Raw genomic sequence first — 12,105 nt, 5'->3', positions numbered from 1 at the left:
GAGTCCACCCAATCTATGCCTCTCAACATCTTATACACCTCTATTAGGTCTCCTCTCATCCTACGTCTCTCCAAGGAGGAAAGACCGAGCTCCCTCAGCCTATCCTCATAAGGCATGCCACTCAATCCAGGCAACATCCTTGTAAATCGCCTCTGCACCCTTTCAATCTTTTACACATCCTTCCTGTAATGAGGCGACCAGAACTGAGCACAGTACTCCAAGTGGGGTCTGACGAGGGTCTTATATACCTGCATTATTATCCCCGGACTCCTAAACTCAGTCCCTTGATTGATAAAGGCCAGCACACCATACGCCTTCTTAACCACCTCCTCCACCTGCGGGGCCAATTTAAGAGTCCTTGTGATTTAACTTGTGATTTTTCACAACTGAACAAGTTTTTGAAGTATTATTGACATATATAGCCTTGTTTTCATCTTGAACATTCTGTCTATTAATAGGTCAACCATTTGAAACACGACAGATTATTAATTCTGCTGTCAGCAATATTATCTGTTCAATCATATTTGGAGACCGTTTTCTTTATACTGATGAATCACTTATCAACCTAATTAAACTGAATAATGAGGGTGCTGGACTGGCTGGGACAGCTTCAATACATGTAAATATCCTTTTATCTTATTGTAGTGAGGTCGATTGCTAAGTTCACTCACTTGTGCGTTGGTCTGAATAACGATTTCCTCAACTGACTGAGAGGGTTTTTAACTTTGTGTTAGTGAGCAGTATCAACATGGAATAAATTTAGGGTAACCATCTTCTGTGAGAAAATGCACAGAGCAAATGTTAACTTGGGATAATGCTGAAATTGCTACCACTATGTCGATGCTTCCGAACTCACAGTGGAATTGTCACAGCAGTGGTTCATTTCAAGTTCCATTCCAAGTCACACGTTATCCTGACTTGGAAATATATCACTGTTCCTTCACTGTCACTGGGCCAAAGTCTGAGAATTCCTTCCTTAACAGCACTCTGAGTGTACCTACACCACATAGACTGCAGCTGTTCAAGAAGGCAGCTCACCACCGCCTTCTCAAGTGCACTTGGGGATGGGAAATAAACATTGGCCTAGCCAATGACACCCACAGCCTATGAAAGATTTTGAAAATGTTAAAGGTGCCCCAATGGAAGGAAATGCTAATGTAATGCCCTTATTCAGAAAGGGAGAGGGGCAAAATGTGGGAAATTACAGACCAGTTAGCTTATCATCTGTTGTTGGGAAAGTGTTAGAATCAATTATCAAGGAAGCCATATCAGGACATTTGGAAAGTCAAAACACTATGCATCGGAGTCAGCATGGTTTTATGAAAGAGTGCTTTGAGGATGTAACAAGCAAAATGGATAATGGGGATCCTGTCGATGTTGTATATCTGAACTTCTGGAAGGCATTTAATAAGGTGCTGCACAAAAGGTTAATTCACAAGGTTAGATAGCATGGGATTAGGGGTAATTTATTAGCTTGGATAGGTGACTGCCTGATGGACAGAAGACAGAGAGTCGGGATAAATGAGTTTTTTTTTCTGGATGGCAAGAAGTAACTAGTGGGGTGCCACAAGGTTCAGTCCTTGGGCCCCAGCTATTTACAATCCACATTAATGACTTGGATACAGGGATAGAAGGCTCTATAGCAAAATTTGCATGTGACACAAAAATAAGTGAAACAGTAAGTTGCAATGAGGAAATAAGAACCTTACAAATGGATATAGATAGGTTAGGAGAGTGGGCCAAAATGTGGCACATGGAGTTTAACGTGGATAAATGTGAGGTCGTGCATTTTAGTTGGAAAAATGGGAAAGCGACTGAATATCTAAATGAGGAGAGACTTTAGGGTGCTCCGGTGCAGAGGAAACTGGGTGTCCTTGTTCATGAGTCACAGAAAACTAACATGCAGGTACAGCAGATAATAAAGAAAGCAAATGGAATGTTGGCATTTATAGCTAAAGGAATAGAATATGAAGGTAATGAAGTATTGTTGCAAATATACAAATCATTGGTGAGGCTGCACCTGGAGTATTGTGCACAGTTTTGGTCCCCTTATTTGAGGAAAATGTAATGGCATTGGAGGCAGTTCAGAGGCAGTTCACTAGATTGATTCCAGTGATGAGGGGTTTGTCATTTGAAGAGAGATTGAACAGTTTAGGCTGATACTCTCTGGAATTTAGAAGAATGAGGGGAGATCAAATTGCGGTATAGAAGATCATAAAAGGTATGAATAAAATAGACGTGGAGCGGATGCTTCCGCTGTTGGGGCATTCTAGGACAAGAGGTCATAGTCTTAGGATAAGGGGTCGCAAATTTAAAAGAGAGTTCAGGAGAAACTACTTCTCACAAAGGGTTGTGAATCTGTGGAATTCGCTACCCTAAAGTGCGGTGGATGCTGGGGCAATGAGTAAATTTAAGGAGGAGTTAGACAGATTTTTAACTGGCAATGGGTTGAAGGGTTTTGGGGAGAAGGCAGGAAAATGGGGATGAGGAGCATAACAGCCATGATCGAATGACAGAGCGGACTCAATGGGCCGAATGGCCTAATTCTGCTCCGATATCTTATGAACTTATGAAGTTCATTCACAGGGTTGGGGCTAATATCCAGCCAAACTCGTTATACTGAACATGAACAAATCCATCACTCATTAACTGAAAGCCTGAATTTGTTAATTTTCTCCAATTCAGCTGTACAATTCTTACCCGTCTCTGGGATTTCTGATTCCAAATTACAAAAAAATCATTGAAAATCGAGAGAAGATGCATAACATCTTTAACAATTTCCTCAAGGAAGCCAAAGAAACCTTGAACGAGAACCACATCCAGACTCTGCGCGATGCAATAATCATGAGATATCAACAGGTACAGCGACTCACCTTTTCGGCAGTTAAGGGAACCTCCTTATATTTCAAACTTTACCAGAGGAAGTTGCTTTAAGAATAAAAAGGGAGACTTTTAACTGGTGTGAAGTATCTGTTGTTATATCAGACAACTCTACCACAAGTGAATGCGTTCATTGTATCTGGCTCTTTTTCTAACACTAGTGCTAACCTAGTGTTCTAAACTGAATATGTTGCAGTGATTGTGTCGGTGTATAACATTGATGGTGCACGAGTTTTCATCTTGCAAAATGCATAGAAATTCTTGCCATAATGCAATTGTTGAAAAGTCTTTACGTGGGTTGTATAACTTTTGTTAAACCTTGTCTTAAAATTATATCTGGTAATGTTGCTTAATGTTTTAGACCTACTTTCTTCTTCGTTTTATTTAAAATTCAATTTTTTTTAAGGCAAATGAACTTAATGCCCCGCCCTGCCCCAGAGGTGGGTTTGGAGGAGTTGGGGTGGGGGTGGGAGGGTATTGGTTGGAGATCCCATCGCCTTTCTGGATTCCCTGATCAGGCTTCAGGGCAGTAAAAGTGGAAGGTGGCCTTTCTACCCTGAGGTCAAATGACCCAGAGCTAATTGAGGGCCTCAGCTGGATTCTACCAGCAGTGGACCGGTGACTCATTATCCAGGGAAACCACCCAAGGACCTTCTGTAGTCTGTTGCTACCTTCACTGTGTGCTATATTTCTGATTTTCATAGAACCTGCAACAGCTGAAAATATACCCTGAATACCCTAGGCTGGGTCATTTAATATGACATCTTTCATAACCGCAAACTGTCCCAAAGTAATGTACATACAATGTTCTACTTCCAAAATGTGGTAATTATTCGAATGCAGGGAAACAAGGGAGTCAATGTGTGCAGTTGTGTAGTCATATTGTCACTGGACTAGTAATCCAGAGACCAAGGGATCAAATTCCAGATGGTGAAATTTGAATTCAGTAAAAATCTGGAATTATGTCTAATGATGACTATTGTTGATTGTCATTAAAAACCTACCTGGCTCACTAATGTCCCTTAAGGAAGGAAATCTGGCAGTCTTGCCGACACATGACTCCAGACCCACAGCAAAGTGGTTGACTCTGAAATGGTCTAGCAAGCCCTCATTGCAAGGGCAATAAATGTTGGTTCAGCCAGCGATGTCCACATTCCAGGAATAAATGAAAGTCCACGCAAGCACAATTTTAATAAATGTTTTGTTCGAGGTATAAATATTGACTTGGACACCACCAAGAGTTTTCCTTAATTTCCTCAACTAATGTCATGTGATCTTTTATATTTACCTGAGAGGGCAGATGGGGCCTCAGTTTAACATCTCCTCTGACAGTGCAGTACTCCCTTAGAACTACACTGAAAGATCAGCCAGATTATGAACTCAAATTTGTGATGAGTGACTTGACCTCATGATGTACTGTTTCAGAGACAGGGAGTGCCACTTTCAATGACACAGGTTTATCTTGCAGCTTATGCAACCAGATATTTTCCTGAATATTCCCCTTTAATTTCTCTTGAAGCAATCAGGAGGCCAGGATTCTGAAATTGAGAAAAGGGCTGTGCTTGCTCTGATTACTGAACTGTTTAGTGCCGGGACAGAAACAACTTCCGTTACCATCTGCTGGGGACTGCTTCTCATGATGAAATACCCTGAAATCCAGAGTAAGATATCATTCGCCTCACTTCTGATAGTTTGTTTTTGCTGTTGGAATGGTTCCCTGATTAGTCCTTTGTACACATCGTGTGAGATCAATTAAATGTTTCCAGTAATGTATTGGTACAGAGAATTGAACGGTTGTCTTTAATATCTACATTTGGTGTACAAACCCAGCCTTACCTATAGATAAAAGTCATTTGTGATATAGTATTTCTTTTGTAAGGATCTGATTAAAATGAGATAAGGTAGCCTTAATATAGCTCTCAATGACCCAGAGTTCAGTATGAAAACATGCCTTGATCAGCACTGAACTGGTCATGTTAATGAATAATGCATCGGCTAGTTGGTATCAGAAAGAGCTGATCATCTACAAACAAGCAAGAGGAACTTTTCTGAACTCCAGATGAGCTCAAGAAGACAATTCAGTCATGCGAGAGTCAACATTCAATGCAGATTCAGACACGATGAAAGTATGATACTCATAATGATGCAATATGGAAATGTTTTAAATCTATCAACATTTTAAATTCTATATCATTTGGTCTGGCACAAGTGCTCAGAAATTCTATATCCAATAATACAAATTTGAAGAAGTCCAGAGCTTACCTCTAAAGTATCTACCACCGTATGGAGGAGGCTGCTAACCAGTGGATAGTGAACACTCCTTTGCAATGTATCTCTGTATCAATCCCAGTGTGTGGAGCTTCAGGAACCTATACAGATCCCCATGCCTATGTCCTACAAGCCATTACTTCATGCGGACCACTAGGACACGAATTCTGCTGTTGTTCACACCCCACTATTGCTGCCAGTGAGAATGGGGAATTTGGCACTTAGCCAAATCTCCATTCACTGCAGTAGGACCGGAGGATCCCACCCAAAGGTGAGGTTAGAGAATTCCGACCTAGATCATCATCAAAAGCTTTTGCGGACCACAACGTACACCCACCATTTTAAAGGGTTTTTTTTACATAGCCTGTGGTTGATGGGTATCAACATGTATTTAAAAGCACGGTTATTTCTAATAGTTTATGATGCACAAATACATTGTAATCATCACAGCACATTTACCTGCAGTAGGCCTACCAGTGGAAACAGATAACATTTACCTAATGAGAAGGCTGATGTTGTTTTCCACAGTGCACCTGCAGTACATTCAGGTTGGAACCACTGCCCTACACAAATGTTTTACTCCTGTATCAACGTCAGTGTGTGGAGTCTCCAGAACCCCTACAGATCCATATGTCTATCCCGTACATGGATGTGTTAATCCTGTATCTGCACAACATTCCTAATATGTGGAACATCCAGAGCCCTTTACAGATCCCCATGCCTATACTCTATATTAGACATATTACTCCTTTATCTGCACACCAATCGCAGTATGTGGAACCTCCAGAGCTCCTTCTGATCCACATGCCTATACTCTATATATAATAATAAGAAGCCTCACAACACCAGGTCAAAGTCCAACAGGTTTATTTGGAATCATGAGCTTTTGGAGCGCCGTTCCTTCATCAGGTGAGAGGAGAGGTAGGTTCACAAACACGGCATATGTAGGCAAAGACATAATTACAGATTGGAATGACTACATATAATAAGAATCATAACCATCATAAGGAGCAGGAATAGGCAATTCAGCCACTCGAGCTTGCTCCACCATGTAATATGATCATGGCTGATGTCATCTCATCCTCAATTCCACTCTCCTACCCATTCTCCATAACCCTTCAACCCATTACTAATTAATAATGGCCAGGAGAACCAGTGGGAAGCATTTCGTGGGAAGCATTTCATGAGGACATTTCATTTCGTGGGACAGTCCAAAGATGTGCGGGTTAGGTTGATTGGCCAGGTTAAAAATTGCCCCTGAGAATCCTAAGATGCGTAGGTTAGAGGGATTAGTGGGTAAATATATGGGGGTAGGGCCTGGGTGGGATTGTGGTCGGTGCAGACTCGATGGGCCGAATGGCCTCCTTCTGCACTGTAGGGTTTCTATGATTCTATGATGAGTCTCCCAATTGCTTTTTCTTTCGTGCAATTTCACGATTTCAAGCACGGAACTGATTATCATATGGAAATGTCATTAAAATTGACATTTCTACATGATTAGTGGGCCCGGGATGGTATTCTCCTGGCCCTCCAGTGTCTCCCCCACACCGGGAGTGGTTCCCACCGGCGGGGTTTACAACTGCCCAATTTACTCAGCCCAAGGGTGGTGAATTTGTGGAATTCATTGCCACAGAAGGCTGTGGAGGCCAGGTTATTGGGTGCATTTAAGACAGAGATAGAAAGGTTCTTGAGTGGTAAGGGAATCAAAGATAATGGGGAAAGGTGGGAGAATGGGGTTGAGAAACATATTAGCCATGATCGAATGGCAGATCAGACTCGATGGGCCAAATGGCCTAATTCTGCTCCTGTATCTTATGGTCTTTTGGTCTTATGATAGGGCAGCTTTTTGTAAAATGTAAAAATGTTTTCTTTGAGAATCTTGATGTCGCTGTGTCGATGTTCTCTCTGCATTGGTGGAAAAGGTCTCACAGACACTATTGATATTTCACATTGCAATCCCAATCATACTGATCTCTCCCAGCCTCAGATCAACAGAATACTGTGCATATTATTGAGCGTATTTGAATACTGACCTGCAGAAATTCTATAATTTTGATTTTTCTTAAACAGTTCCTCGGGGTAGAGGATGGCTCACTCCCACTCTGGTATGATAGGTTTTGAGGTGGCTGAAAGTCCAATGTGATCTGCAGGTGCTACCACATGTGAGGCAGGTGTTACCTGAAGGGTTGGGTCGATGGGTTGTTTGGAGGTTTGAGAAAGTTCTCCAATGCCTCAACGTCACCTCTGTATGTTCATGGTTAAGTCTGTCAATGTGTTTGGTGCTTTCCTGTTTGAACTTCATTCACCATTTTGGTCAGTCACAAGCCAGGGTCTCCCATAAGTCAATGGGGATGTTTAATCTTTTCATGGAGGCTTTGGGGACATCCTTAAACAATAAATTTAGGGAGATCAATGGCATCAAGCGATAAGGGGGTAGTGTGGGAAAGTGGCATTGAGTAGATGATCAGCCATGATCTGATTGAATGACAGAACAGACTTGGTGGGCTGAATGGCCTCCTCCTGTTTATTTATTTATTTAAAGTTTATTTATTTATTAGTCACAAGTAACGCTTACATTAACACTGCAATGAGTTACTGTGAAAAGTAACGTCACCACACTAGTCACCTAGTCACCACACTCCGGTGCCTATTCAGATCAATGCACCTAATCAATGGTTAGGAACCAATGATTCCAATGGTCCTGTTTCCTAACCCTCAGCTGAATCAATGGCACTGGTTTTGTGTTACTGATCGAGGTGAATTTCTACCCCATAATCTTGCTCCATTCCAAACTGTTTCAGAGAAAGTTCAGGAAGAAATTGATCAGGTGATAGGAGCTGGAAGATCCCCTCGATTCGAAGACCGGAAACTCATGCCCTACACCAACGCAGTCATTCATGAAATTCAGAGGCTTGCCAATATTGTCCCCTTGAACCTTCCTCATTCAACAACCGTGGATGTAAACTTGCGAGGATATTTCATTCCAAAGGTAGACTTTAACACAAGAAATGGAATTTCAATTTCACAATTTGTTCCTGCGGAATATTACAATCTAATATGAATGTATATTCTAAATGAAACCAGTAACAGAATCAGAAAGATTTATAAAGATATTTGGATGTTATTGAATAAGGAACTGTATTTTAAATTTTCATAATCTCTTACATTTAAGAGCATTGTGGGGACAGTCATCACCTGTGTTATGTAGAAATGAATGGAATCAGCTACAAAGCTGCTTTTACATCCCTTGATTTCAGTCTCCATGTGAAGTTCGGCCTATGCAGAAAGTCAGAATTGTTTTGCTTGTTTTCAGGGGACGTATGTGATTCCTGTGCTGACCTCGGTGTTGTACGATAAAACTCAGTGGAAAACACCAAACGAGTTTAACCCGACTCACTTCCTGGATGCTGAGGGGAGGTTTGTGAAGAGAGATGCCTTCATGCCTTTCTCTGCAGGTAATGGATGAGAGGGTCGTGTATTCTTTTTGTAAAATATTTCCATTTAGTTGGCACAAGGCAGTGTTGAGAATAATTTTTATTTGGAATTGGCAACAACCTCAAAAAATCCAGAATTTGATATTATTTGGCCCAGATTATAAAGATTCTAATGACAGGGGTGAGCAATGAATGCTGATCTCGCCAGTGAAGCTCACATCCTGTGACTGAATTTAGAGCAAGGATAAGTTTCCGCCTTTAATCCCAGTGAAAATATTACCACTCCAGGTAATAATCTTTCTGACTGCCTTTTAGAGAGATTTAAGTTTAAGAGATTTTCTCAGCTACTGTAAACAGGTAGCCACCCTATGTTCACTCCTGGATACCTCTTCTGACCCTTAGGATACATTTCCAGCAGTGTTACTGACACATTTGCTTGAAATAATTGAGATATTTCATATATAAACGCTTGTGCCTGTGCTTTCTGCAGCTTTGAGGAGCCATGTCTGTATAGGTACCAGAGGTCTCAGCGCTTCTGATTATTTGAAGGCGTTCTCCTCAATGTTTGGTTACACTTCAGCCCCACGTTTGGTTGCCTTCAGATCTATGCTCCTGATCTGATCTGATCTGATTTGATTTATTATTGCTACATGTATTAGTATCCAGTGAAATGTATTGTTTCTTGCGCGCTATACAGACAAAGCATACCGTTCATAGAGAAGGAAAGGAGAGAGTGCAGAATGTAATGTTACAGTCATAGCTAGGGTGTAGAGAAATATCAACTTAATACGAGGTAGGTCCACTCAAAAGTCTGATGGCAGCAGGGAAGAAGCTGTTCTTGAGTTGATTGGTACGTTGGTATATTTGGCCACCCAATGTGAAGAGAGGGTGTAGGAAGACCCAGGACCTCCTTGTGGCCTGGCCAAGATGACCAGGAACAAGTCCAGGCTTTAGTCAAGGCAGGCTGTTCACTCTTGTCTCCATGTGGCTGAGGTGCCCGTGGCCCAGCTGCCTCAGCTGTACCAACACAAGGGCAGCCTCTGTCATCCAGGGCCTTGCTGCATCCATGGTGTCTCAGTCAGAGGGGGCAAAGGGAGGGAAGCTGATGATGAAGGTGCCATTGGAAGGACCCATGTTCCTTCCTGAGCCAGGGGCAGCACTCACCACAAACACCTGGGGGAGGGAGGTGACACTGGAACCATGGACATCACACATCAGTGAGTCTCTGGGGATACAGTGGTAGAATGAACCATGGTCATAACACCCTCATTCCTCACCCTTCAGGACAAATGGGCAGGCACAAGGCAGGAGAATGGGAGTTGCTCTGATGGTGGAGTATCTCACATCATTACACTGACACCCATAGAATAGGAGGAGGCCACTGAAGTGGTCACAGTGCTGGCTGGGCAGGAAGTCAGTGAGAGCAAGATGTGTGTCCATCTGAGAGAGGGTGAATGGATCTCACCATTTCCATCTGACAGGCATGGAGTTCCCTTCTCCATGAGATAATGCACAAAGCTGTTTCATGCTGCAGTAACTCTGGGGGACAGTTACTGAAACAGAGCAGAGCTCTCCTAACCTAACAACTCCTGCAAGGCCAGTTGTCAAGGAACCTGTCTCAGTCGGGGTTGGAGAAGTATCTGAGGCACCGTCAGCAGAGCAGCCAGCCTCTCGGGTGGCCAACAACACCCACATCCTATGAAAGAATAAACACCTCTATCAAGACAACTCAGTGAAGTCTCACACCAGTTTAGAAAGTGCAGTGACCATCAATTCTTGTGTAAGGAGGAGGAGGAGTGATAGAGGTAATGGCAGCTGTCAACAGATATCCGAATAAAAGGACTATAACAACTATATCAACTAATTCTAATGACCCAGTGCCACAAACAGTGCAATTAGGCAGGGGTTTGATAGACCCACATCTTGAATACTGTGTACAGTTTAATTCCTTAGCAAAGGAGGGTCATTTATCTTGGAGAGATCACTGGACTGATGCTTGCAGTGAGGAGAGATTGAGCAGACTGGGCCTTTATATCCACTAAAGTTAAGAAGAGTGAGAGAAGATTTCAATGTAACACTTAAAATTCTTCAGGGGCTTAACAGGGCAGATGCTGGGACATGTTTCTCCTCATCGGGTCACCTAGAGATAGCCATACTCTCAGAGGCAGGGATCAATCAATTAGGGATTGCAATAATCATAGTGTCAGGGTAAGGGATTGACCATTCAGAGACAGAGAAAGTGTAGTCAATAGATAGTCATCGTCTCAGGGTAAGTGGATTGACCATTTAGGAACTGAGATGAGGATAATGTTTTCACTCAGAGGGTTATGAATATTTGAAATTCTCTACTCTGGAGAGATGTGGAGCTCAGTTGTTAAGTATGTTCCAGACAGACATTGATAGATTTTTGAATACAAATGGAATCAGTGGATATTGGAATCATGCGGGAAGCTGGTGTGGAGATGGTCTTGATCTTATTGAATGGCAGAGCAGGCTCAATGGGCTGAATGGACTCCAGCTGCTGCTGTTGTTTGTATAGGGAACAATAGAAAGGCTACTGTGTCTATTAAATTGCTGATGGTGGAGATGGTAAAGAAATAGGAGTTCTGAAATTTGTGGTCTATGAATTGACTGTGTGTGGCACTGAATAATCTCCTATTCTTTTTCAGGTCCGAGGGTGTGTGCCGGTGAAGCACTGGCTAAGGTTGAACTCTTCCTGTTCTTCACAGCTCTGCTTCAGAAGTTTCAATTCCATACTCCACCTGGGGTTACTAACCTGGACCTCACTCCACAAGTAGGAATAGTACAGTCTCCGAAACCTCACCGGGTCTGCGCTGTGTCTCGGTGATGATCAACAACATTCTTTCTGAATATCTCACTGCTGAATTTCTTAATATGAGCCCGTAATATTACAGCAAGTTGACAGCAAAAATAACAGACATTTCAATTAGGGGTATTGGGATTATATTAAAATATGTATTAAGATTCTATTCCAATTGTATATTGCAATGCAACCTGTCCCACTTCTAATTTTTTGGGAAGACCTTGACTTTATATAAAACATTATGTTAATTGGATCATCGGGAAGATTTTCTTACTGATGCATCGCAGCTGCTGAAGGCTGTCAGTGTTAACTAATCACACGGTAACTGGGATTTATCAATGATTTTTGTCTTGTTGATGTTTCAGCCACATTAGTCAGACTCTGATTGCAGAGAGTTATCGGGTAGCTGAAAACACATCGTCTGTCAAATTAACATTAACATGCTGAATAAATAAAAACAAGTCGAATGTTGTGAAATAGTGTTCACTATTACATAATGTTAAAGTACAGAGTGGGCTTGCTCGGTGGGTTTAGTGTGGTCGAGCAGTTAATGACTGGTTCAATAATTTTTATCCTTTAAGGCTGCCTCACTGTTGCTTGATCGATGTGTCAATAATGTGGTTTTCAGAAATCAAAGTTCATAATTGTAGAGACATGTTGAACAGATTTATCAAAGAATATAGATGAAAGGTGGGAGCA

The 12,105-nt window shown here is 42.0% G+C and overlaps 1 protein-coding gene across 1 annotated transcript in view; it reads left to right on the top strand.

The window, feature by feature from the left end:
• LOC144497105 (cytochrome P450 2K1-like) overlaps positions 1-11,880 on the top strand; it is a 31,193-nt gene extending 19,313 nt beyond the window's left edge. Inside the window, exons 4-9 of the mRNA XM_078217885.1 lie at positions 459-619; positions 2,686-2,859; positions 4,400-4,541; positions 7,950-8,137; positions 8,462-8,603; positions 11,252-11,880. Of these exons, the coding sequence (XP_078074011.1) occupies positions 459-619; positions 2,686-2,859; positions 4,400-4,541; positions 7,950-8,137; positions 8,462-8,603; positions 11,252-11,430 (986 nt within the window). The 3' untranslated portion in view covers positions 11,431-11,880. The remainder of the gene's footprint in view (positions 1-458; positions 620-2,685; positions 2,860-4,399; positions 4,542-7,949; positions 8,138-8,461; positions 8,604-11,251) is intronic.
• The last annotated feature ends 225 nt before the right edge of the window (positions 11,881-12,105 follow it).

Source organism: Mustelus asterias, chromosome 8 (genome assembly GCF_964213995.1).
Source record: "Mustelus asterias chromosome 8, sMusAst1.hap1.1, whole genome shotgun sequence".
NCBI classification, from domain to species: domain Eukaryota; kingdom Metazoa; phylum Chordata; class Chondrichthyes; order Carcharhiniformes; family Triakidae; genus Mustelus; species Mustelus asterias.
Note: the sequence above shows the minus strand (reverse complement) of the source record. Positions and strands in the feature narration are given on the sequence as shown.